The sequence below is a fragment of the Anoplopoma fimbria genome, chromosome 6 (assembly GCF_027596085.1).
Source record: "Anoplopoma fimbria isolate UVic2021 breed Golden Eagle Sablefish chromosome 6, Afim_UVic_2022, whole genome shotgun sequence".
NCBI classification, from domain to species: domain Eukaryota; kingdom Metazoa; phylum Chordata; class Actinopteri; order Perciformes; family Anoplopomatidae; genus Anoplopoma; species Anoplopoma fimbria.
In genome coordinates this window covers 26,442,203-26,469,315 of record NC_072454.1, presented here as the reverse complement: position 1 = coordinate 26,469,315, position 27,113 = coordinate 26,442,203, and the positions used below count along the sequence as shown (strand labels likewise).

General features: G+C 39.2%; 2 protein-coding genes across 3 annotated transcripts in view; both read right to left on the bottom strand.

Annotated features, from left to right (window-relative positions):
• The window catches only part of LOC129092173 (cGMP-dependent protein kinase 2), a 32,172-nt gene extending 24,400 nt beyond the window's left edge, over window positions 1–7,772 (bottom strand). Inside the window, exons 1-4 of one of the 2 annotated variants that reach the window (XM_054599999.1) lie at window positions 7,651–7,772; window positions 6,266–6,631; window positions 2,412–2,578; window positions 1,010–1,123 (exon numbers count right to left, since the gene is read on the bottom strand). In XM_054599999.1, the coding sequence (XP_054455974.1) occupies window positions 1,010–1,123; window positions 2,412–2,578; window positions 6,266–6,631; window positions 7,651–7,772 (769 nt within the window). Of the gene's footprint in view, window positions 1–1,009; window positions 1,124–2,411; window positions 2,579–6,265; window positions 6,657–7,650 lie in introns of both variants that reach the window. The other variant, XM_054600000.1, reaches the window with a different exon arrangement.
• Window positions 7,773–16,263: 8,491 nt separating this feature from the next.
• The window catches only part of col13a1 (collagen, type XIII, alpha 1), a 109,417-nt gene continuing 98,567 nt past the window's right edge, over window positions 16,264–27,113 (bottom strand). The window contains 3 exon segments of the mRNA XM_054600179.1: window positions 16,264–18,978; window positions 19,106–19,144; window positions 22,873–22,959. Coding sequence (XP_054456154.1) covers window positions 18,976–18,978; window positions 19,106–19,144; window positions 22,873–22,959 — 129 coding nt within the window. The 3' untranslated portion in view covers window positions 16,264–18,975.

The window sequence follows — 27,113 nt, the reverse complement described above, 5'->3', positions numbered from 1 at the left end:
GAAATATAAAGCTAATAAATCTATGAGCTGCCTGGAATGGATTCTCCATTTGGGAGTCTTCTGTTAAAATGGTAACAATGGAATTATTTTTTTGCCAAAACTTCTGCAAACTGTATTTGATCCAGTCAACACACAACATGGTGTAGATGTTATGGTGATAATGGCTTGCAGGTGATGTCAGAGGAAGAGTTCATCATTTTGGGAGAGGAGCTTACTTAATTTCCAAGAGTGAGATAAAAGGACAGCAACATTTTGTAGATATATTTTTGAACTTTGGACAGAGCCAGACTATCGAACAGATAGTCTGTGCTTCCAGTCTGGAGCTAGGCTCATCACATTCTGACTCCAGCTCAACACACAGACAGTACTTTACAATTAAACATCGCTGAACTATTCTTTATGACCATGTGTGTAAAGATAAACAAAATGAAAATGAGGAATAATCCTAAAAAAATGGATTCTAGAACTGACCTTCAGGTGTCTTTAAACAGCTGCATTTGATTCTTCACCATTGCAACATTTATGTATTCACATTTTATTATTTTTTCCAGCAGATGGCTTTTTACATTTTTTAAAAATGTAATCTTTAAGTGATCATTCAAAGTAACAATAATAAATCAGATGTCTTTAATAGATATTATAAAGCTGTCATATAATTGTAAATAATAAAAAATGGATTACACATTCTGTCTATGGAATGCAGTTCTTCATATTCAAATATTAATTTAACAATATTGGGTGCCACAGTTACATAAAGCATGCAAGCATGGAAACATCAGCACATCCGTACAATATGTGACACATGGATGAGTAGATTTAATAACTCCCTTTGTGAATACTCATCTGCTCATGTACCATCCAGCCAGTGGTTGTCTGATACCTTATATGATATGGATATGGTTGTCAAACGCACACCTCATGATACACTCTCCAGCACCAAGGAGTGAAGGCAAGAATGTAATCCCAGAGGTGAGACATGTTTAGAAACATGACTGGTTCGTTCCCTCACCCTTGATGGTGGCTGTTCTCTTACAGTTGTACAGAATGGCCAACTCTCCGAAAGCTGTGCCAGGACGCATCTCCCCCAACAGCTTCCCATTCTGAATGACCTCCAGCAAGCCATCTGCAGTGAGGAAAACACAGCATGCAGTTCAAACTCACAATCATCTCTAAGGGTGAGCCCACCGAGCCTGTGAAAGAAACTTATTCCAGATGCTTGTATGACTTTTTCAGCCTGACCCATCTTATCTTCACTCATGAACAAAATTGCGAATGACTCAATCACAACCTGAAGCGAGACAAAGTACCAAAAAGTACCGTGGCCTCAAAAAAAGGGAATGTGAGAAAAATGAAATACTGCAGCGCGACCAAAATGATCAAGTTAATCGGCATTAAAAAAAAAGAGGAGTGTATTGAAGGAAGTATTACTCCTAAAACAGAGGCATTTTTGTGTCCGGAGTGTTAGCAAGGATGACGGTGCGCCTACAAGTTTAGTTCCACCAACTCAGCCTTCCACCGAGGCAGCAGGTGGTAGAGCCCAGATGTCAGAGTTGAAAAGGTGAGCTTTATTTAACTTAATTGGATTATTTGGAAAATAGCTCTACATGATGCTGTCAAGACTCTGCTGTAAAGAAATCAGGAACCAGGTTATTGTGAAGACCTGTTTAGGATCAACAAAATGCCATTATGAGGTCATAATGTTGCGGAAGTGACGTTAAACTCCTTCCGGCTAGTTTGGCCCGAAAACAACAAAAGAGAGAGACGGAGTTGAAGCTCCGGAGGAAAAGTTTTTGTTTTTCCGTCATGTCGAGAAGACGCTGTGCTCTGCGACGGACTTCTGAAGGCAGATGAAATTAAGAAAAAGTGTCTACATTTCATTTTGCCAGAGTAGTACTACGAAGTGTTACAATGGAGCAATTCAGAGAGAGAGTGAGAAGAGGTGCTGCAGGACAGCCAGGATGAAAAAAACAAGGCGGATTATGAGCATTAACACATGTAAACATGTTGTAACTGTAACTTGAGTTAAAAAAGTTTATGTTCCAGTCCTGAGTGTCCATAAGTTGAATTACAACTCATATGATTGAGAAAACATAAATTTACAGTTTTTATTTTAAAGGGATGCTGAAACTATACTTTACAACTACTTTAACATACAGCTAAATACATTTTAGCATTCTTGAAAGAATACTCAACCAGATTTCTGGTACAACTCCGTCTCAATGGGAAAATAACATCTTTAAATAATAAACTGAGGACTTCTGTAAATCACCCTATGTGATGAATTTTCCTAAGCTTTGTCTGCAAACCAACTGGATTGTAAGCTGTATATATCCCCCAGATCCCTCAGCTATCCAACTGTAAATGTGAGGGTAGAAGTCCCATCAGAGATACACATTTTCTGCTGAACTTACCTGCAAGTACATAGAGGTAGTTTCCAGGTTCCCCCTCCTGGATGACCAGCTGTCCCTCAGTGTAAACCTTCTCATACATACAGTCCACCATCTCCCTCATGTGCTGTGGCTCCAGCTTCTTCAGAAAGTCATTGTTCATGATGGCGTTGTTGATGAGCTTCTTGGTGCTGGTATTCAAAAAGAAACAGAAACAAGCATTATAAAAAATAAGTCAAATGTATCCATACAGCCCAAATTTACAGCATATACAGTGGGGCAAAAAAGTATTTAGTCAGCCACCAATTGTGCAAGTTCTCCCACTTAAAAAGATGGGAGAGGCCTGTAATTTTCATCATAGGTATACCTAAACTATGAGAGACAAAAAAATTCCTGAAAATCACATTGTCTGATTTTTAAAGAATATATTTGCAAATTATGGTGGAAAATAAGTATTTGGTCAATAACAAAAGTTCATCTCAATACTTTGTTATATACCCTTTGTTGGCAATGACAGAGGTCAAACGTTTTCTGTAAGTCTTCACAAGCTTTTCACACACTGTTGCTGGTATTTTGGCCCATTCCTCCATGCAGATCTCCTCTAGAGCAGTGATGTTTTGGGGCTGTCGCTGGGCAACACGGACTTCCAACTCCCTCCACAGGTTTTCTATGGGGTTGAGATCTGGAGACTGGCTAGGCCACTCCAGGACCTTGAAATGCTTCTTACGAAGCCACTCCTTGGTTGCCCGGGCGGTGTGTTTGGGATCATTGTCATGCTGAAAGACCCAGCCACGTTTCATCTTCAATGCCCTTGCTGATGGAAGGAGGTTTTCACTCAAAATCTCACGATACATGGCCCCATTCATTCTTTCCTTTACACGGATCAGTCGTCCTGGTCCCCTTGCAGAAAAACAGCCCCAAAGCATGATGTTTCCACCCCCATGCTTCACAGTAGGTATGGTGTTCTTTGGATGCAACTCGGCATTCTTTCTCCTCCAAACACGACGAGTTGAGTTTTTACCAAAAAGTTCTATTTTGGTTTCATCTGACCATATGACATTCTCCCAATCCTCTTCTGGATCATCCACATGCTCTCTAGCAACCTTCAGACGGGCCTGGACATGTACTGGCTTAAGCAGGGGGACACGTCTGGCACTGCAGGATCTGAGTCCCTGGCGGCGTAGTGTGTTACTGATGGTAGCCTTTGTTACTTTGGTCCCAGCTCTCTGCAGGTCATTCACTAGGTCCCCCGTGTGCTTCTGGGAGTTTTGTTCACCGTTCTTGTGATCATTTTGGCCCCACGGGGTGAGATCTTGCGTGGAGCCCCAGATCGAGGGAGATTATCAGTGGTCTTGTATGTCTTCCATTTTCTAATAATTGCTCCCACAGTTGATTTCTTCACACCAAGCTGCTTACCTATTGCAGATTCAGTCTTCCCAGCCTGGTGCAGGTCTACAGTTTTGTTTCTGGTGTCCTTTGACAGCTCTTTGGTCTTGGCCATAGTGGAGTTTGGAGTGTGACTGTTTGAGGTTGTGGACAGGTGTCTTTTATACTGATAACAAGTTCAAACAGGTGCCATTAATACAGGTAACGAGTGGAGGACAGAGGAGCCTCTTAAAGAAGAAGTTACAGGTCTGTGAGAGCCAGAAATCTTGCTTGTTTGTAGGTGACCAAATACTTATTTTACCGAGGAATTTACCAATTAATTCATTAAAAATCCTACAATGTGATTTCCTGGATTCTTTCCCCCCATTCTGTCTCTCACAGTTGAAGTGTACCTATGATGAAAATTACAGGCCTCTCTCATCTGAGATATGGCAGACATAGGTGGCTGACTAAATACTTTTTTGCCCCACTGTATGTCCCTCTATGAAGATGCATGTAATTGTGAAGCAGTAAACATACGACTGGAGAGTTTTTTGAGAGTTTGTAAATGGATGTTTTCTTAGTTTTGTTGTTGTTTAACGCGACCCCCATTTACTTCAATTCATCAAGATTTTCCTTTACGAGTTTTCTTCAAGAATTTAAGGTGGCGCTGGCTGGGTAACTGATCTACAAATGATCATTTTGTGGGTGAAGAATTTTTTCCAATGAGAAATCTCACTTTTTGCTGAAATTCATTTTGACCTCCTGGCAATCCCACAGTAGATGAAATGAAGACCCCTTGAACCCACAACCCTCCCAGCATACAGTAGGTATGGATAATTAACCATGTTCTAAAACTCCAAACCATTTTGGCACATTGCAGCTGTAATTAGGTCAGTTAAGCTTTGTTTTTTTCAACATACTGAAGTCATGTGCATGGAGTTCTAGTAAGAGCTTTACCTGAACTAACAGCATCTGTTAGTTGTGATATTTTTTCAATTGTCTTTCCAAAACCCATTAAATTGGATGCTAGAATTTGTATATTTTTCAATAACAAATGTAATCTTATCAGAACTGCATGATTGCCGTTATGCTTTTTCCAGAAAGGGTTGCTAGACTAATAGAATCTTGCAAATGTGTGTCCTGGGTCAAAACCACTGCATTAATGTCTGCAATTTCAATTTATTCAGCAGATTTTCCTGAGCGGGTGTTTGTGTGCATCCCTGATTACCACATCACACAGATGATGGTCTAGTGCATTCATTGAAAAGGATCTGAGAGCAGCGGGCAGGAGAGGCAACGTAGGTTGTGTAATTGAAGCCCATAATGACTCGGATCCTGCATTTAGATTTCGTGGCCTTTTGTTTCCCTCCATGTCTTTCTGTTATCCTGTCATGCTAAATAAGCTTCTCAGATGTGGGGGAAATTACAAAAGCTTGCCATAGCTCCCACGTCCTCCTACCAATGATACTCTGTTTGGGTTGATCACAATTGATCAAACTATTTCAATGAAAACATTCAGTTTTTAGCAACCTGTTGATAAACCTGTTGAAGACTTAACACATCATTTTTTAAGTAATGGTTTTATCATGTTTTACTTTTTTCATTCAGTTTGACATTATGTATATGTTTCAACCAATATCTTTTTCAAAGGGAAATGATGTTTTCCTAACCAAACAGAAGCTGTGACATCCATTCTGCCAACGTCATATTCAGTCGCTAATTTAAGATCTAAGTAGCGACTGAATATGAAGTTGGCAGAATGGAAACTGTACAGAAGCCCACTCCCTTCACCAAAGATACAGGTCTAAGGCTCATCTAATTATCATGACAATTTTTGATAAGTCTGATCTCAGAATAACATGTGCAATGGGCACACACTGTGGGCTTGACACCGTCATGTGTGACGATTACCCCCATTGTGAAAAGTGGTCTCTGTAATGAATTGCAGAGTTTAACATTGCAAACGATGGATGTCAAAATATGAATTTTGTTAAATCACGATTATTGTCAAAGAAAAACATCACATTTTCACTTTTTTCATGATTATTAATCCATATTTCTAACAGGCTTTTTAGCTAATAAACAAAAGTACTTATTATCACCATTATCAACTTTATCCTCTTACTTTGTTATTTTAAATCGAAAACTGCGCATTTAAGGTACTTTTCTGGCAGATTTACGGCTGGAGCGCCCGTTTCCTCTGACGTGTTATAACTCCTCTTCTGGATGCTCCAGGTGAGTGGCACCATTCACCACCGAACCAACCGGCACCCACACATAGACATACATGTGTTATGTGACTTGCGCGAGAGGAGATTTCATCGCTCACACAAATTACATGTCTCGCTCACCTCCTTTTCACATGGCAGCAAAGCATGAATCAGGACCCCATATATATGGCGGCTTCTTAATTCTGGCGGTTATGAAACCAAGACATTATATAAAAGCTTTCATGGCAAAACAGGTTAATACCGACTTCCCTATTTGTGTAGAATTCCCCTTTAACTCACTGTGAGTCTTTGTGTATGGACTTTGCGATTGAGATGTGTGCTGCTCTGAACCCTCCGCAGAAGTTCTCCGAGGTGGGTTCAGCAGAGACGCCTTCTTTTGCTTTGAGCCGGCGGTGGACCTCCACAGCCACCCTGTGGAAGCGGCTGGGACCCTGGTTGATGACACTGAAGCGGCGGTGGCTGTGGTGGCGTGGGGCCGGCGGGGAGCTGCCCAGGCTGCTGTTGTAACCGATGGCATCCTGGAGCTTATCGATCTGGGAGATCTTGGCCTCCAGTTCCATGCGGAGATGCTGCAGCTGGAGCTCCTGGCCTCGAAACTCCAGGTCCCGATGCGCCAGCTCCTCTTCCAGGTGGGTAATCCGCAACCTGAAGATCAGTATTGGTTCAATCACTGAATACACATAAAGCCAGGCTAATTCACACCAAATCCTTCTTCACTACAAGCCACAATGCAGCTATATCTAGCAAGAAATGTATAGCTTTACCATATACATGTTGGACTAATCAATAAAGTATGGGGAAGGTTTGGATGGAAACATGAACCTCAAAACTCTGTAAGCTTGTGCCTTATGGTGAAATATAATAAAAGTTACAATAGCAATGCTCTGGGAGCCCCTTTACTCATTTTAAATGATGTTGGACCTCTCATTCCACCCTGCTCCCTGTGCTGTCATCTACTGAGCCGACACCATTCCTTAAGAGTAACCTAACATGCCACTCTCTCCCGGGCAAAGAGCAGTTACTAGGCAGCTGGATCTGGCCTTCCACCTTCATTGTTCTGTATCCGCTGTATGTTACCAAGGGCCAACATCGGTGTTGTAAAACCACAACAGGATTTAGTAGATTTTTACAAACATGGCAGATCAGAAAATTGCAAATTGTGATTTGCCTTAAATCGATTCAGAAACTGAAATTGAAATGGCCTCCACATTATTCAAGTTTAAAACCCATAAGCATCGATCCAACCAGGTGGTCATGAAGGGCTTCTTGAAATTATTCCTCTTGATGATTGATTCATACAAAGTATGCTTTCACATTTCAGCAACAAAGGTTAATAATGCATTAAACAACATGACAAGCTGGCCATCACAAACTGTGCTATAAGGACTTGTCCAATTTATGGCATTGCCCCAGTTTTCATCCTATCCAATTCATTAAACGTCTACAGCAGAGCATACACACACACACACACACACACACACACACACACACACACACACACACACACACACACACACACACACACACACACACACACACACACACACACACGCATAAAGTAAGTAAGTAAAATAAGCAGTTTTTAAGAATTCATAGGTCATCCTGTACTTACCTTACAATAGTTTTTGTCATAACAGAACAAAACACAAATAAGCATGAGGTACCTGAGGACATCTGTGTCCAGACCAGGGGGGTCTGCGTGGATGGAGGCCAGGCAGCTGTTCTCCTCAGCCTGTGGGGCTTTTATCGAACCGTTGCCCATGGCCAGGCACTGGCTGGCCACCATAGGAATAGCTCTCAGTCTCACCGCGATGACTGATGTCTGAGAGGAAGCTCTGCGAACGGGCAAGGCACTCTTTCTTCTTTAAAGCCTGCTTTCTTATATGCTCAAGTTTTCTACAGAAAAAATAACCGGACAACATATGTAAGTGAATCAATTATGATTCTTAACATGAAATGGAAACTCACATATCTCACATATGTTAGATATAGTGTTTAAGGTTGACAGAATCCTGCCTTAGATCATCCTTTACACATACTACCTATTCAACGCTCATGGGTAAACAAACAGTATTTATCCACATGTTAAACACCTCTCACTCTACAATCTATCAATGTCCCTAAGCAAGTCATACAATCAGGGTTTGTACCATGCATCCTCTAGATCTTCCCAATGTCTATACAGTCTATTTATCAAGACAGAGAACAATTTCCATTATTTACTTACAGAGTAGCTGAAGAATGTGTTAAAAATGATAATCCTGATGCTCTGAAACACCGACTATGTCATCACCGTTTCATGCTTCCCTTTAGAATTCAGTTGCGTCTCATTTGGTTGCCGTCCACAAGCACAATGACACTTATTTATGCTGGGAGGCTGGAGGCTCTCTCACCATTACCAACCATGTCACCAAGACCAAGAAGTGGTAGTATCTGGCTACCCCTGGTGGCCTTCTAGTGTTTGACATGTTGAGAGAGCCAGAGTGAGAGTGGGAAAGAGTAATTACATAATAGTAGTGGTGGTGGTATATATATATATATATATATATATATATATATATATATATATATATATATATATATATATATAGGCATTCAATTTGAGAGCATGATGCTTTGTGTTATGAGCTATGAGTAACAGAGACTCTGGTATTGTTGCAACATGTCAGCCAGTCTGTGGACAGGAGTTGAACACGATAGCAGCTGAAGATGCAGTCACAAAACATCAGGGTGTGCAGTTGAAATCAATATGTAGGTTGAGATCTAGGATGGGCGTGGTTGGAGTAAGGGCGCCGGGAGTAAAGGGGGTAGGAAGTGAGGAAGAGGCTATTGCCCATAAAAAATGTGATATTAACTGCAGGAGAAAGCCAGCACAAAACCTGTTCAACCTACCACTGTATCTTATGTTTTATTTGATTTAATAATTTACCCAGATCAATATGAGTTGTATCCTTGGACTGTGGGAGATAGCCGGAGAACCTGGGGGGGAACCCATGCTGCCACAGGGAGAACACGGGGAGAACACAGGGAGAACACGGGGAGAACACGGGGAGAACACAGGGAGAACACAGGGAGAACACAGGGAGAACACAGGGAGAACACAGGGCTAGAACACAGAGAACACAGGGAGAACACAGGGAGAACACAGGGAGAACACAGGGAGAACACAGGGAGAACACAGGGGAGAACACGGGGAGAACACAGGGAGAACACGGGGAGAACACGGGGAGAACACAGGGAGAACACAGGGAGAACACGGGGAGAACACGGGGAGAACACGGGGAGAACACAACACGGGGAGAACACACAGGGAGAACACGGGGAGAACACGGGGAGAACACAGGGAGAACACGGGGAGAACACGGGGAGAACACGGGGAGAACACAGGGAGAACACGGGGAGAACACGGGGAGAACACAGGGAGAACACGGGGAGAACACGGGGAGAACACGGGGAGAACACAGGGAGAACACGGGGAGAACACGGGGAGAACACAGGGAGAACACGGGGAGAACATGGGGAGAACACGAGGAGAACACAGGGTTATAATAGTATATAGTATATTTTCCGTACCCGGCATCATGCTTCATTGCTGATATAATAGTAATGAAAAAAACACATTTAAAACCAACAATAAAAGACATGGATGCACACAAACTACACACACAAATGTATTGCATTGAAAATAGGGTTATTTATTCTGAGTCAGTGACAAATTGCTTATTAAACTGACTTTTACTGAACAGTGATTCTGTTTGGCAATCAGTGACGACAGCTGCCATTGTTTGGATAAAAATAATAAAAAGTACAAATCAATTATTTTGGAAAACAAAAAATATATTATTATAACCTTATAAACATTAGGTTTTGACACTTCACTAAACTAACAGCAACTCAGCATGTGGATTGAAGTGAATACCTCAACTGTGGTTGGAAGTCACATTGAATCTTTGAAAACAAACTTATACATCTCAATTCAATGTTGTTGCACAGAAATCTGCACAAAGGTCACTCAGTTGGCAGATTTATTTTGAATGAAAACATCGAATACACTGTATATCTAATGTTCCATTACTTATATAGAATAACAAGATGAAAAAACAATAGCATGCAAATTCTACATAATGCCCTCTCACCCATTCTGAGATATTATTACAATCTGACAAGTACAGAATTTCAAACTGACACAAATTATACATTGAGATTGTTACTTTGATCAAAACAAAGAAGGCCAACTTCTTCTACTTAATTCTACTTTACGTTCCAAATTTAAATACACACAGTGGGACCTAAATAAAAGACAGTGAATCTGGTGCTGTAAATACAAATACAGGCCATGGTTAGTACAATAATGCACTGAGGTGTTCCAATATAAAACGAATGGCCACCTAGACAGGTCTGTCGTGGTTTTGATGAACTACAATGTGTCATTCTGAGGTGTAAATCTGATTGGTGATTCAAACATGTCTGGAGTTTTACCCTGGTTAGCCCCTGATGAGACAAAGTGTGTTTTATCAGCCTGGGGCAGCTCTTTAAATAGTTTTTCGTGAGAGTGAAGTGTTTTGCAGACTGCTTTTACACTGCTGAGCACCTCTTATTTTTACAAGAGCACCCTGAACGTCTCAAGCTGAAAAATTCAAATGCCACAAGTGTTTTTTCACATAGAGGTGACTTTTGCTGGAAACCCAGAGATATATGACCGGGGCAGCATTTACAGTCATTTGTATAAAGTCGAGAGGCTAGACCAGTGAAATAAGTAAACCTATTCATGTCATCAAATGCACATTCTAGCCAGATCAAGAGCTTTACAAAACGAGGGGATGTTGCCCATTGAAAAAAACCTGCTTTTGTCCACGCCCCAATCAACAGAAAATGAAAGTTCCTTTCAGTTACTTTCATAGAGATCAGCTAACACAAGCATGATATCAGACAAACAAACAGCAGGCTGATCATCAGACTTATGGCCTCCACCTCATCTATGACTAACATGTATCTGAGTGCATTATGACATAACTGAAGAACTCATTAAGGGAAGTAAAAAAATACTTTATACAGACATTAACATGTCTGTCACACCAACAAAATGTAGCAGAGGTTGGATACAAACTCCAGAAGTATATGTGTCCTTAATCAGTCATTTCATGCCTTTGCTGTGATTCAGCGCTGCTAAAAAACATATTGCAGATGATTAATTAAAACGTTCATTATTACATACCTACATAAAAATTGTATACCGTAACCCAAAATCATGCACAAAAATGTAGAGATTCTTGCTTTGTTTGCAGTGTATTCCGTTAAGAGCACACTGTTATCTCTATAGGCTGTATAGGACTATATGACATAGAAAACCAAGTAAATCAAGCAAATGCTTTCTTTATACAAAGAAAACTGTGTTAGTTCCATGTTTGTGCAAAATAGAAATATGAAGTTTAAAACAGAGACTACATAGAAAGAAATGTGTGTGTGTGTGGGTGTGTGGGTGTGTATGTTACATTGTCTGACAGTGTAAATTGTTGTTATGATCCCTTTGTATGTTTGCTGAGAGAGCTTCGGGCATTGCAACTTCAGAACACATACACGTAAACAGACAAAATGCACTCAGTTGGACTATGCAACTCAAAAGACAACACACATTAAAATGAACAAAGCACTCGCTAATGAACAAAACAGTTCTATTTTCTTTCTGTGCTTGTATTTTGTCGTTTTGCTCATGGTTTCTGAGGTTGCAGTGCTTTAAACTCACTGTACTTTTTCTATTGAAGGTTTCTTTTTCAAAGTTAAAATTATTCAATGATTAAAATAATAAAGCATTGTTTAGGCTATTTCCTTTAAATACGATTAAAAAAATTAACAATAGGTACTCCCCCCACTCACTAAATATTTTTTTGAAACAATGAAACAGCAATACATTTCTTTCAATTTCAAACTCCTGAAATCAAAAACTGGAAAGACAACAACAACAAAATAAAAAGCCCAGGTCTGTTTACAAGGCAGCTGTCAATATGACATAAGGAATGCTTCTGTACATTATATTTCAATAAAACAGGAAAGTGTGACAGACTGACAAAGGGCACTTTTTAGGTTATTTGCATGTACAGTTACAGCTGTTTAAATATTCCGACGGTGGTGTATTTTTATCTTTTACTCAATATCAATTCATATTCAGGATGAATAATTTTTTTTTTTATCAAAGAATATTGTGTTCTTACTATTTGCATGCAATGTATTTAATTGCTTGTGATAGAGACTGGGCATGTAGGGCATGCAAATGTGAGAATAGCTAAATTATGTTTTTTCCACAACTGTCCATCATCTGTACATAATCAGCATATGAATACTGCCCTTTCTATGCTTATTCTGGAAATCATGTTTCATCAATGCAATCTATTTACAAAGACTGAATACTTTTATACATACAATTCTTCGTCTTCTATTGTACAATACTTACAATAACAGCATTAAATAAAGGTGTCTTTTAACACCTCGATAAAAAAATGAAATAATACCATACATGTGACCAGGCACGATGTGTGATGCTGGTATTTCCTATACAGCACAATATTTCAAACAAAATGCCATAGCTGCATGTAAAGGGATTTTTGAAAAGTCAGAGAATCTGATAATATCTAGAAGGAATCATCAAGAGGGTCTCCCTTTGTTTTGTCTTGGAAACACATGGCATCTACCTGCTCTGTGAGCTGCTCTGAATTCTTTATCACAGTTACAGTTTCGATGTCATGTCAAACACAAAGAATAGCCGGTGCTAAAGTGTCCATGCCTCGCTTTCACTAGGAGTTAAATAAATCAAAGTGTATGCAGTCAAAGAAACACATCAGTAGGTACAGTATGTCCCTCTGGCTGTGGTGGGTGAGAGCCTTCCATTACTAACTACAGGACGGTGCAATGTCTCTACTCTCCAGTGTTATTGAGGTTAATGTGCTCACCACTGCCACCTGAGCCTCCACTCATACTGGCCCTGTGTCCAGCCTCCTGGAAAAAAACGTTGAAATGCCAACTCCAGGTTTGGGTAAAAACTCAAAGATATCTCCACCTGTCTTCAAGTTTCCTTTTCTGTGGCGTCATGGAGACAGTCTCTCGCAGCCCTACTTCTTAGCCAGTTGGAAAGGATGTTGACCCTTTAAACATAAGTGGGAATACAGTTTAATCACTTCAGAAACACAACGGAAAGAGATCCGGGGTGTTTAATGGGTAGTGCATAAAAAGTTATTTATCGGTAGTCTTTGATGTCCTGTGCATTTCCAGACCTATTCAAGCTTTAGGTCCCGATTTACCTTTAGAATGTTTTGGGTTACAATTTTGAACAAATTTGTCTTTCAACCTTACGCTCCACGGTGGAAACACCTAGAACTACCTTCACTCTATTGCTTCAGCATTTACATTTTATTCATTCCTTGTTATTACGAACAAAGAAGTATAAAGAGCAACAAATGACAGGTAAGGAGGAGGTCAGGGTTTCGTCCAACTTCCGTAATCATTATGACCCAAAAGTTATCATTCATGTAACTTCAGTGGTTTCTTTTACCCAGACCCTGATATTTTAGTAAACCTAACCAAGTGCTTTTGTTGTCTAACATAACAAAGTTGTTTATTTTGAAAAGACTGTGTGCGAGTAACAAGTTTAAATTGACCTGTTACAACGTTGAACAAGAAGGGAATTTTCCTAAGATGTCATACGAAGTGTTGACGTGTTATCCAGTGTGTCTATGCTGGCTGCCTGTTCAAAGTTCCACCGTATACTGTATGTCAGGCTTTAAATGGCCTGCTCTAAGGTGTACTGTCAGATCACTCAGCTCAACACCTTCAGAATGTAATGAAACCTTATTCAACTAGTTCCCACTGTGTTACACTCATTAAATTAATCCTTCAGCCCCAAAATGAACTAAAGATAACCTTGCATGTCTGCGCAGGGGGAAAAAAATCTAAAACCAGAAAAGTCTCGATGAATTTAAGTAAATTGGGCCAACGTTTAACAACAGCAAAATGATATGAAAACATCCGTTCTTAAAACTCTCCAGGAGTCAGAGGCATTGTGTCATCTTTCCACTTGTTTTATGCATACAGTCTCTTTTCAAGATAAACTTAGGTTTATCTTAACATAGGTTTATTTAGTTTTTAGGTTCACTTGCACAACAAAACTAGGCCTTTCTCTCACTTTCTCGCTGTTTAAACTACCTCAGTTGCTCTGACCGTCTAATACACACGCTGATGAGTTCACATTGGAGTCGGGCCTTGGTGATTCGGTATCAGACGCAGATGGGCAATGACCAAGCTGCAGCAATTGAAGCGCTGGTTGGGAGTGTGACCCAGTTAGAGTAGTGCTCCTGCACAAGCTTTCAAACTGTTGAAAACTGTTCACTAAAACCATGTCAGGTTTGAGTGAAGTGTTTGTGAAAAAGTGATCTTGGATTATACTGCATCAGTTGTGTAAGAGTTTGTAAACACACGTTTTCATATAATTTAGTTAAAACCCCAATTATTTGAATTCATCAGGACCTTACTCTGGTATTTGGTTCTTGGTTCACTGTGGAGAAGTGGGAGAAAATTCAAGGTAACTGGGTGAGTAATTGTGTATGAATGGTCATATTCCAAGGAAGTTTTCCTCTAATCTCAAACATGCCGACAAGATAAATTGCATTTTTATGCAAGTGGAGTCTGCTCTGTGTTTCTTTAGTCCTGCTGTATAGAGTTGGTCAGTGAGGTTGCACTCTGGTTTGCACTGGAATTCACGACAGCTGTTTCTAGAAGTATATGTTGAGGGATCTTTCCTTTAAATTTAAAAGGTGTTTTGGTCCTTGTTAAACTGTCTTCAACCTTCAATAAAAAGCTGAAACAAAACCAGTTAATTCGAGCCATGCGGTGAGGCACACAGCAAGTTCAACTTTAAATCAAAGAAGGTTAGCATTCTGTGGAGACAATCAGCAAACCAGTATAAGTGACCAAAGTCCTGTATAGACAGGAACAGGTGCTCATAGAGGGTTGGCTAATGTAATGTGAGTAGTTATTTTATTCTTAAAACCTCATCCAGTGAAAATAATCTCAGGTAATTTCTTCAGATTGTCATTGGTTCTGTTATTTAGACCAATATTTATTTCTAAATATACATATTCATTCATTTTCCGAACTGCTGAGGACATAAGCATAAATACAAGTGTGTATTATATCCCACAGCATTTTGACCCTACAATAATAGCTGTTACAGTCTACTGCACTATGAAAAACCTGTTAACCTGCAGTTTACATTGCATGACATGTAAATGGGTGTTACGATACATTCATGTTTTTTTTTGACAAATGTTTGTGGCACACCTGTCTACATTCCTCACATCCCTGATGTATTGGACTTGTGATGCTGCATTCCTTGGATACACTTCTTCAGTTTGTCAGATACAAGGTTTTCCCAGCAGACATTTGACATGTGCATAGATTTAAATAATAAATTAATTTAATTTGGCAGCTTCAGATTCAGGGTCCTGGTACTGTGCATGTAAATTAGATGTGCTTCACCAAAGTCTGACTGCCGTGAAAACAGTCTGTTAGTGGACAATTTGAACATTCAGAACATCCGTCCTTCAACTAAACTCTATGACTGGGTTAAACCAACAATAATTCATTTTTAAAACACATTAAATCATGATTGAATTTAAAATCATGTTGCACCAAACTTAAAATGAAAACAAGCTTTAAATTAAGAAAACTTAAATATAAACCGCTCTTTAAACGTAACTTTAGTTTTTTCCCCCAAAAATAGATTAAATTAAATTCTGATGCACCAAAACTTTAAACTTCAATTTAAACTGTGATCCAGTATAAACTTTAAATTCATACACTGCATAGCTGCCTTTTGAGAAGGATTGAGCAGAATAATCAAGTTCCTTAAAGAAAGTTAAGGGACAGACTCAACCAGTTGAGTTTTATGATGCTGCTGAATTTCACTCAACATAGCGGTTCAGCTAGAAAACTATTCTGGCGCTGAGAAGGAAAATTGGACTCTTTGTCCCATTTTGTGAAACAGTTTGTTTCTGCCGTTTGGTTTTGTTACATACAACACAGGTTGAAACGTGTCCTAAAACACTTGAACTGCAATTTAGCTAATGACAATAATCTGAGATGATGCATTTCTGAAATGCTTTTGTGTGTTTTTTTAAAACTTGTTTTGTTAAATGCTGCGTCTTGTATAGAAAAAGGATTAAAATTGATCACTTGCTCATATCTATACGTGAGTATGTTTCAAAGATATTTTGAGAACAAAACCAAAATCCAGAAATGTATATTTAATTATTGAACAAAATCAACACTTTGAACATTTCAGCATGTATCTGGACATAAGAATTTATGACAGCAAGATGAAGGCCAGCTAGTGACTAAGGTGTGGGTTAATGTGAGGTACTGTGCAGCAACAGGACACTATGAGTAATTTATTGCTGGCAAGAATCCAACAACAATCTCTCATGGCGACATCAGATCCAGGCAGAGCAGAACACACACAAAGAAGCTTTGTCAAAGAGCAGCAGCATATAACGGATCAAGCTCCACTCTGGTCAGTCCATCCATTTCTTCAACACGGAGTCACTTGGTAATGTTAATGAGGTTAGCTTAATGAGCACAGCTACTTCATAAAAATGCTTGTAAATAAAATGCTCTATAGTTCTTGATTAAGAAAAAAAGGACCCCATTGTCAAAACAGATTACAGCTCTTTCATAAATGGATGAGACAATGTAAAAATTGCAGCAGCATGCCTAAAGGGTCAGCAGCGATATTTCCATCCAACAGTAAGGGCTGTATATTGTGCCTCAGATTAGAACACACAAACAAACAAGAGCCTGAACATCTTAAAGCAGGAAGTGGCTGAACTATTTACAATGAACTGAAAAACAGAAGCAGTACGAGAAGCTGAAACATTGAGCTGTTGCTTCCCTGCTGTAAAACTCAACATTTACTCTTCATGCCGGAACTTCAAAGCTTCAAAGGATTAAGAGATCTTGGTTGACGCCCTCCTCCAGGAAACAAGTGTTGGGTTTGGAGATATAACAGCAAAATGTGATTGTCTAGAGTAGGCTACTTGTTTCTAAATATGATCTCAAAGACTGGATTTAAGGCTGTCCCCTATTGATTGATTTACACACCACTTGGCATGATGTGGTGTAAATATAATACCTGTTAGAAGTTTTAGTTTTAGGCCAAAATCCATACCTGTCCAAATCTTATTTGCGTTACTTGTGTTTTTTGTCTACCACTGAAGGTTGGAACTGATTGTGGCAATGAAAGAACCATCCTAAATTATAAGAAATCATCCTCTGGGGACCATGTTTATCTGATGCACATGTCTTGGCAATCCTGGCAAGAAATCTAGAAGTTACTAATATTGTTAAGAGTCATCAGTGGGTATTTGTGAAAATGATAATTTCATAATTGTGTTTAATGTAATTAACAATAAACCTGGCCATAATGTAAAAAGATGTTGCGCACAAAATGTAGTCATTTGTTACTTGTAATGTAATACGTATTTGTAAAATGTATCCTCACTGTGCAAACTCATCTTGACTCCTTTCCTCAACTAGTTAGAGTTGCTAGTGCAGAAACCAGGTAATCATCCCTCACTGGCTTCTCATCCACCCACTAACATTGCCAAAGCTGGAGGCCCTGCTGTCAAGAACTGAACGTATGAAAATTGATACTGGATATTTTGGGCAAAAACATATAGCAATATTTGGGACTTTTAAACATCCGTTAACAATATATGGATGTTCATATTTTCAGCATAAAGCTAAAAAAACTAAACTTATATGGATACTGATCCCATAGATTTAAAAAATATAGTGACTGAGTGGGCATTTTACAATGTTACTAAAAAAATAAACTTGGTGCTCCCTGTTCCAAAAATGTTGAAATGCCCATAAACCTAGTTTGGTATTTGTGTTCTGCAATCTCTTGTTAATAATCAGCTAACCTACACAGATGGATAGGTATCATCAATAAAGTAATATATTCAGCCTGGTCCAATTATTTGTCTTTTTCTAGTACAAACCCATGTTTGTTGGTGTTTGCCTTGCTATGGCACATACTGAAATGCTTATGTATTTATCCATGAAATACTTTGGATGCACATAATCATTTTCATTTACTGGAATATTTCATCTTTGTTATTACAAAGACCTAATCGATGTATAAAGTTATCTTCATGACGCCCAAATGTACAGTCATACGAGTTTTAGTAAATTATACACAAAATGTATGATACAGAAAACTATTTTAGGTGCTCAGCATTTTAATTGCATTATAAGCAGGTTTGCATCATCAGCATTTTTTTTTTTATTACTTTAAAATGCAGTTAGTATGTTATGCACAGCTGTCAGTTCCTACAGGATCACCAATGCCGTATTACACCATTAACAGGACAAAAATATATTTCATATATTATTATGGTGACAGCCCTAAATCGGATCATTTAAGTCTGCATGTTCACCACTACAATATGAGAACATGACCAAAAATGCAAAGTGCAGACTTTTAATAGCTTTTGTCACTGTGTGAACATTTTGTGAAATTGAAACTAATGTATGTGCATTGCTTGTCAATGTTTGTTTTTCAACACTTCATCACAAAGAGGAGAGTTCAGCTAAGACTCCAAATGTTAACACATAATATTTCCAGCCCCACAACTCAGTGCAGCATGGTCTATTACAACACAACAAGATAATACAATAAGTTAATAAGCATTATCCACTCCACATTATGCACAAATATCATGCATATGTTTTACTTATCTAATCCAATATTAAAATAATGCATAGATATAAAAATCCAATACATAAACACTGTCATACGTAGTAAAATAAAACATCTGTACAAAAATGCTGCCATATATTTTTTAGGATTTAATTTTTTTCCCCAGCGTATAACAGAATTGGGAAAATGTAAAAAAATAAATATCCTATGTACAATCACACAAGCCATTCCAAAGTTATCGTCACTGCAAGGAGAAAGCAAAAGGCAACATATCACAGGTTAGTTCAAACAATGCCCCTGGTGAAGTTAGCACACAGTATGTGAGCTGCCACAATGATGAGCATTAAAAAGACTCAAGCTCTTCAACTTACTTTATTCCAACATCCTGGTACAGGTAAGCCATCGTCTCCCTGAAAAAAGAAAAACAATATGAGAAATGAAAAATACGTACCCAGCTGAGACTAACAATTTGATCATGCCTGAAGCCACAATTTATACAAAAGCAGCTTAGAATTATACAAAGAAATAAAACTGCTGAAATCTTTATTGAGTATAAAAGTGATAATGGTAAATATTATGGCCATCCAGAGTTCTGGCAGTAAAAGTTATATTTCTGCATAATACAGTGTGCTAGTGGCTCCAACTCTTACATACTTTTGGTTTCAAGGTTCAAGGTTTCATTTATTGTCATTGTACAACAGGATTGTGCAAAGAAATGCAATTTGTTGTCCCATTATTCCTTTATAAAAAAAAATCCAGAGAGGGGTTTCTTCTCAGGTATTTTATGCCGTAGAAAAAACGTTAAAGTCTCTTCAGCTTGTGTGTACCACAGACCTCATTTCAGACATCTAACCTAAAACACATTCAGATAATGCATTGATCTTGATCTGAGATGAGGGAACGTGAAGTGCAACTTAACTGATGACTCATTTCCTGGTTTTAGGACTAATTTCTGCAGCACTCTATGCAATATTTCATTGGGTACTTTTAATATAGTTTTAGTCTTGTATTTGTCATGAATAAAACTTGAACAAATATTTTTGGTGATAGTTTTTGTTGACAAAATTACTAATATGCAGCATTCGCTGCTAATGGATAAAACTAGCAATTTGTAAAAAAAAACAACACATCACACATCTATCAGTATAAATCGTTTTCTTTCAGGTCAATTTAGGATGAATTTGGCGACTATGGATCCTAATTGCAATGACAAAGAGTTAAACATTTGCTACAGCTCTAATTTGTGCTGCTTACTGGCCTCTTCAGTCACGAGTATGTAGTATTTAGAGCCATTTGTTGCCACAAACTGTCTAGTGAATAAAAAACCTTGATTTCACCCATCAAATTATCCAGGAGTATACTGTGTTTCTATATTAAGGAAAATGAAGGTTATCATCAAAAGAAACCTCTGCAGTTGTTAAAGTTACTTCCAGAACCAGAGGATCCCCTAACTTCACAACTCTGAAGAGTACTACCACATTTTAAGAATTCATCATTTTTAGTATATATACAATAAAGAAATGAGATCATTATGAAAAGATTAGCTGTCTCTATAATCAGATGTCTATACATTGTTGGGTTTGTCAGTACATTTAGCAGGAGAGGTTTCTTCACGACACAACAGTGCTGCTGTACGGCACACAGCAGAGGGATGGTTTCTAAATAAATTAATGGTGCCTTCAAATGACATGTAGAGTCAATAACAGGCTGCCAGTTGTGTGTAATAGAGACTACCAATATTTTGCAACAAGATTCTTTTTTTCCCCATTAATTACAAAGACATTTTGATGTGTAATACATAGCCTTACCTGTTGATGCAATTCAGAAATTAAAGAGACCGATTTTCTCGATCCCTTTCTCCTTTACCAGATTTATGAACCATGATCAAGATACCTCCCAATACCAAATCTAACCACCTGGAATCAATTAGCTTTGCAAAGCCACACTACATCTTGCAAACTCAGTTGTTGCTATGAATTTGGAGACATCCTTAGAATTGACATTCTGTGCATAACAAGATGCATGTATTTTTCAAAACTCCTGCAATGAATGTGAACAACAGTTTGAACTAACATTTAGCTTGTTCTAATTGAAGTGTTTGTGATGCATCAACACGTCTGCTTTAAATGGTAAATGGACTGTACTTGTATAGTGCTTTTCTAGTCTTACGACCACTCAAAGCGCTTTTACATTACTAATCATTCACCCATTCATACCCATTCATACACTGATGACAGGAGCTACCATGCAAGGTGCCACCTGCCCATCAGGGTCTCTCTAATCATTCACACCCATTCATACACCGATGGCACAGCCTTCGGGAGCAACTCAGGGTTAAGTGTCTTGCCCAAGGACACATCGACATGGACTGCCAGAGCCAGGGATCGAACCGCCGATCCTCTGATTGGAGGACGACCCTGCTCTCCACCGAGCCACAGTCGCCCCCTTTACCACTCACATCCTCAACTGTGCCTGTTACTCCTGATTATACCTTCAACTTGCATTTAGTATCACCTTCTAAGCAGTGTCCAAATTTAATTCTACCAACTCATCCAAGAATCAGGCGAAAGAACAGTGGAAACACAAGCAGGAACCATGACAATGAGTTGTCTTACTATACTTGCTGGCTGGCTTTGTTAGGCTAAAAGTCTGCACAGGAAATAAAAACAAAACAATAGAGGTGCTGCAAAGATGCTTTCCATGCGAATACAAGGACTCAGACTTGCTTTGAAAGAGTAGATTCATCTAGTTCCTGACTGCTTTTCACCTCCTGTGGTATTCTGATGCCTTAAAGATGGAAATAATGGGTGCTCCATGCAAGAGATGGTGTAGGAAACAAGGTATTATGAAAAAAAGGCTCTAGTATACTTTAACAACAATGTTAAGGCTTTAGATTAAATATTATATCTGGTTATGTGTTTGCTAGTATTAGTCAAAATCATATATCTACATGTGAAGTTAACATAGAAAGCTTAAGAAGTTATGATGGAAAGGTTGAGTTAAGTGAGTTAATTGTCTATTTGGTATAAGTATTTTAGTTCTACAGAAGGTCATTTGGAGGTCAGTTGGAAAAGTTTTGGCATATTATGAGTGGAGTCAACTACAATAAATAGATTTACGTGTCCATGCAAACGTGCATGTTTTTGTAAATTTACAGTGCAACATCTGAGCGGCCATAGTAAGGGGTCTGGTTAGGGATAGCTAGAGGCATGCTGGGGTAAGTGAAGGGAAAAGAAGAGCACCATACCACAGGGCAAGGGGCATCCAGCCCGTCCAGGCCTGGCAAGCCCGGTTCACCTTTCTCCCCTTTAAAGCCTCGGAAACCCTGTTTGTGAAATCAACCATTTAAAAACCAGTTTTGCAGCTCATGGGTAGCAGAGGAGCGCTACTTGGTGGCAAGAAGATCTCCACTTGTGTCCTCCGAGTGACGGGATGCAGGCTTCCTAAACATGCAGGCAACCTGGGACTGACAGGAACTGGGCTCACTGAGATGACTTTAAAAGGTTTATAAAGCTTTCAGATGTAGAATGAGATGACAAATTGTTTCTTTATAGGAATGGGTTTTATCTAGAGTCTGCTACCAGCCAAGAGTCTCATTATTATGGGATTGGGTCAAGCTTAGGTTTGGACTATTGTCCCATTGAGTCAAGGATGTCACATGGATTCCTTTTAGAGAACAGGGAGGGACATACTGGTGGACATGGCTTGGAAGAAGGATATCTGGTCTACCTTGAAGTCTGAAAGTCGAGATAAAATGCTTTGGTATCTGTTGATACTCATCAGCAGTGGCTGCCTGGTTCCTGTCTGCCTCATTCCTGTAAAAAATGGGTTCCTCAGGCAGAGTTGTGGTCTGTGATCCTTTCAAGTATTTTTCACCTGTACGCTATAAGCTCTGAAATTTTTCTTTTGTGAAAAACGTCAATTGCACTAATTATATCTCCTCATATCAAGCTACTGCGGATACTTGGACCAAACCCTCCCTGAGGTTGATTAGAAACAATAAAAACCAGAGCCAAAAGGAAGCGGACTGCTGAATACAAATCTTCAGGGGAAACTGAGGACATATGAGATTGTGTTGTATTCTAAACTAGTGCTACTTCCTTTTGCCTCTTGGTTACACTTCGGACCACTGACATACCAACGGACAGGGGGCATCTAATCCAGGTGCTCCTTGGTCTCCCTTATCCCCTTTGGCCCCCCTGTTGCCTTTCTTGCCCCTCTCTCCCTGCAAACAACAGCGTATTAAAAAAGACAAACTTTAGTCCTCCTGCATTAAGTTGCACATAAAGCAAATGTTGGTTTTTTGTAAGGTTTCATCTATCAGGTATTCTTTTTATTTATGTAATTAAGACAAAATGAGAGAACAAGTTATCTAAGTTCATTGACATGTTTTGCGCTTTAAGCTATTTTCGAAAGTCAATATCATTTTGAAATGTACATTTAAAGAAAAAGGAAGGTAAGTAGAGGGAGTTAGGGAAGAGAGTTTAAAGCCCAAAGCAGGTCGTGAGCAGGTTTCACGTTTTTTTTGCAGATACAGTTAAAGAAGGTTTTGGAGGACTTGCAAGTGAGATATGAGAAGGATGAATTAAAAGGTTGTTACTCTGATAATTTCATTTTTATCATGGAAGATAATTTACTGAACAAAACATTAGATATGAAAGTGAGCAAGAGGATTGTGTCCAAAACTAAAAGCTAAAGAATAATGAAGTTGTGGATTGACCATGTGAAGTGACTGGTGGAGGAATTCTGAGCATTGTGGTGAGAGCCATTCAACAGTGCTCTGAGTGGATAGGATGATGTTCATGTTCTACTTTTCTATCAACAGTCTGTGTCGGTTTATTCAAACATGACCTTGTTCTTTATTAAATCATATTTAATAGTGAAGAATATTTACCGTGCAGCAAGCATTGGGTGTGGTGTTGAGAATATAGCTGTTGAAACAGTTATCATGCTATGTTTTCCATAAGATGAACATTTGATGCTGTAGCCATGTTCACAATTGTAATGGGATGCAGCCTAGGTCTAGTGTGTTTAACAAATCAACATAGACCAAGGCCTGTCCTGTTCACTGATTGGGTCTGAAGACTACAAGTTTGAAAATCTTGGGGTGTGGAGTTAGAAAGACCTCTAGCCCGCTGCTCATCTTTGTTGTAGGCTAGAGACTCTGCATTAGAAACTGCTAGCATAACCCATCTGAGCATCTGTGCTGGGTAATAGTACCAACACCTGCTCCCCAAGGTCAAAGGCTGTAAGGGATCAGATAAAAAAATTACAACATTGTGTATAGGGAATGCAGATGAACTCGCTTTACATTATTTCGAATATGAAAGTATTATAAATTTGATATGGGTCATGTGAAAAGCATATTCCATTTGGATATTCTGAATTAGGCCTTATTTGGAGGGTAGCATTTTCCAATTAAGAAATGTGGGATATGCTGATATTATTCAGGTTTCGTGAGCATTCTTTTGGACATGTGTACAGCACGTTCAGAATATTTGTATCAATTTGAGTTTTTACTGCAGTTTGCGACTCAAGACCTCTTGTCTGGTTTACTGTCAGCTCTGTAATGAGCCATCAGTTTGCAGGGCTGGAGTACAGATGCAAAAAAAGAAAAGTAGAAACACTGACTTTTAAACAGTATGAAAGACTTGGATATCAACAGGTTTGTGGAAATGTACAAATGGTGCAACGCCAACCTTTTCATGTTGAAGGAGTGAAAGAAGGAGGCTGTGTTCGCCTGGTCTAACACGCAACACTGGTGCAAAACTTTAAAAAAAATCCTATTTCGACAGCTGCATGTAAACTGAAATGTTCATTTCCATTAGCCATGTACACAGCTTAGTAGAAATGTTGCTTGTTTTTATCAGAATAAAGGCAAGAACTGAATGTTTAGTGCATGTGAAGGTAGTGAATGATATGTACAATACTATGCAGCCTGACTGCAGTGTTCTCCCACTGCTGTCTAAGCATCACCTACACAACTGGAATATTTATAAATCTATATATTTAAGACTGAATTCAGGTTTAAGGCTTCAGTCTCAAATGTTTTTGGCTCAAAAGCAAAGACCAGTTGTGAGTGTCTCTAGTAGTTTACATTCAGACTTTAGATAGGTGCATGCAGTCACTGTAAGTGACACACAACAGTGCTATATGCAGTCTTGCTGTTCTTTGATAGAGTTGAAATTAAGAAGCCCACTGCATCAACTTTTAGTAGTTTGCAAATCATGCCAGGACTACAAATACAGCTGCTGTTTAAAAGGCATTGATTACATGTTTAAATTTTCAGTCTCACGAATTTCGTCTAACTCTGAGAAATTCAACTACCTTAAGAATGATAGGCACATAAACATGCAACCTTTTTTGCTGTGCAAGGATCTAAATGTAGCATACACGTTGACATTGATGGGAGAGTACTGCTTGCCAATTTGGGGTAAGGGTCAGGGGTTGGAGGGATTACATGAAGGCTTGCAAGGAAGAGGTATTTGGTAAGTAGGAGGAGGAGAAGTAAGGAGGAGGTGTAAGAAGAGGAAGTTTAACCCAGGACTACATTAGAATGCAGGAGGAGGAGGAGCAGGAGGCCAAGGTTTGTGAGAGGGAGAGAGGGCAACCCCGGCAATAAAAAGAGCCACGGGCCACAGAGCAAGGTGGAGGGAAGGAAAAGGGGATAGGAAGACCTGCGGAAACAGAGGAAGACAGGACAAAGAGTAAAAACACCAACACTATCCCATAGCTTTGCCTTCAGCACTTCCAACCGGACAGTCGCACTCAGGTCTGCTTAACAGAAGTGTATTCTTCTGGTTTCTGTAGCTGTACACTAAAAATATTTGACAAGAGGCCAGTTGAATGTGCTGAGAGAGCTTATGAAATGTGCAGACTTTAAAAGATGGGAGTGGAAATATTAAAAGAGTCACAGGTTAATGGGAAGGAAACAGAAACATTCTCTTAGAGGAAGGGTATGTGGACATTAAAAACAGATTCTCCTAAATAGTGCAACCTGGAGATGAATTACTGTTTTATACATTAGCATTTTGTAGGGCGGTTTCGATATTCACTGCCAATTAAAGGAAAAGTTTAATGTTTGTGGAAGTAAGCTTTTTGCTTTATTTCTGAGATAAAGTAGATGGATATCAATCTTATACAGTACAGAGCTGGAGTCTGGACATGCTAAGCTTAGCTTAGCTGAAAGACTGGAAGCAGGGGGAAACAGCTAGCCTGGTTCTGTCTGAAATTCAAATATGTATCCACACAGGCAGCACTTTTGTGTAGCATCTCTGACTAAAGCATGGATTGCCAGGTACGGGCAAAGATTTTGGTGTCTGTATAGGCACAATACTGCCAAACCTGATAACCTTGCATTGATGAATATACATTAGAAAGCTGTGCACAGTCACTGCGTTGACTGTTGTAATACCCCTAATACCCAAAAATCTGTAATTTGTACATTTTTGTTTGTCGGATTAAAAAACAAGATACAATATATTGTTAGAGAGCTTTATATTTGGTGATAAATATATATGTTTTAACTTGGACCGAGCCAGGTTAGCTGCTTCCCCCATTTATTCTTATATTATCACCTTTAAGATGATATTGCGAACGTGTTAGCAAACAGTGTCCTATTTATACACCCAGCAGACACAGCATTAGCCTTCATCTGGAGCTGTGTTTCCAATATTCTCTGTTTTTGGTCTCCACCAACTCCTGAGGAAAATGTCTGTGTCTTTAGCTGCTAAATGCTCCACTCTGTTCACAACCTAGTCTTTAACTGTGCCGTCTACGGTGTTGAGCTGGACAGGTAGTGTAATGTACAGTGCCTCATCAGAGCTATCTATCTGAAAACCGCTGCCTGCTGCTGCTGGGAACAAAACAACGTTAAGCAGGCTGTAAACAACAGTGATGTGATCCATTATTTTAAAAATATTTGTTAGAGCTATTTCAATGCAAAGACATGAGCCTGATATTGAATGTGTTGTATCTCTGCTATGCTGTTCATTCTGTACACATGACATCTATTGCATTCTGTCCATCCTGGGAGAAGGATCCCTCCTCTGTCGTTCTCCCAGAGGTTTCTTCCTTTTTTCTCCCTGTTAAAGGGATTTTTAGGGGAGTTTTTCCTGTGCCGATGTGAGGGAAGGACAGAGGATGTGAGGGTCTAAGGACAGAGGATGTGAGGGTCTAAGGACAGAGGAAGGTGAGGGTCTAAGGACAGAGGAGGGTGGACAGAGGATGTGAGGGTCTAAGGACAGAGGAGGTGAGGGTGTAAGGACAGAGGATGTCTCATGTGTACAGATTGTAAAGCCCTCTGAGGCAAATTTGTAATTTGTGATTCTGCTATACAAAATAAACTGAATTGAATTGAATTGAATATCCATCTTTCAA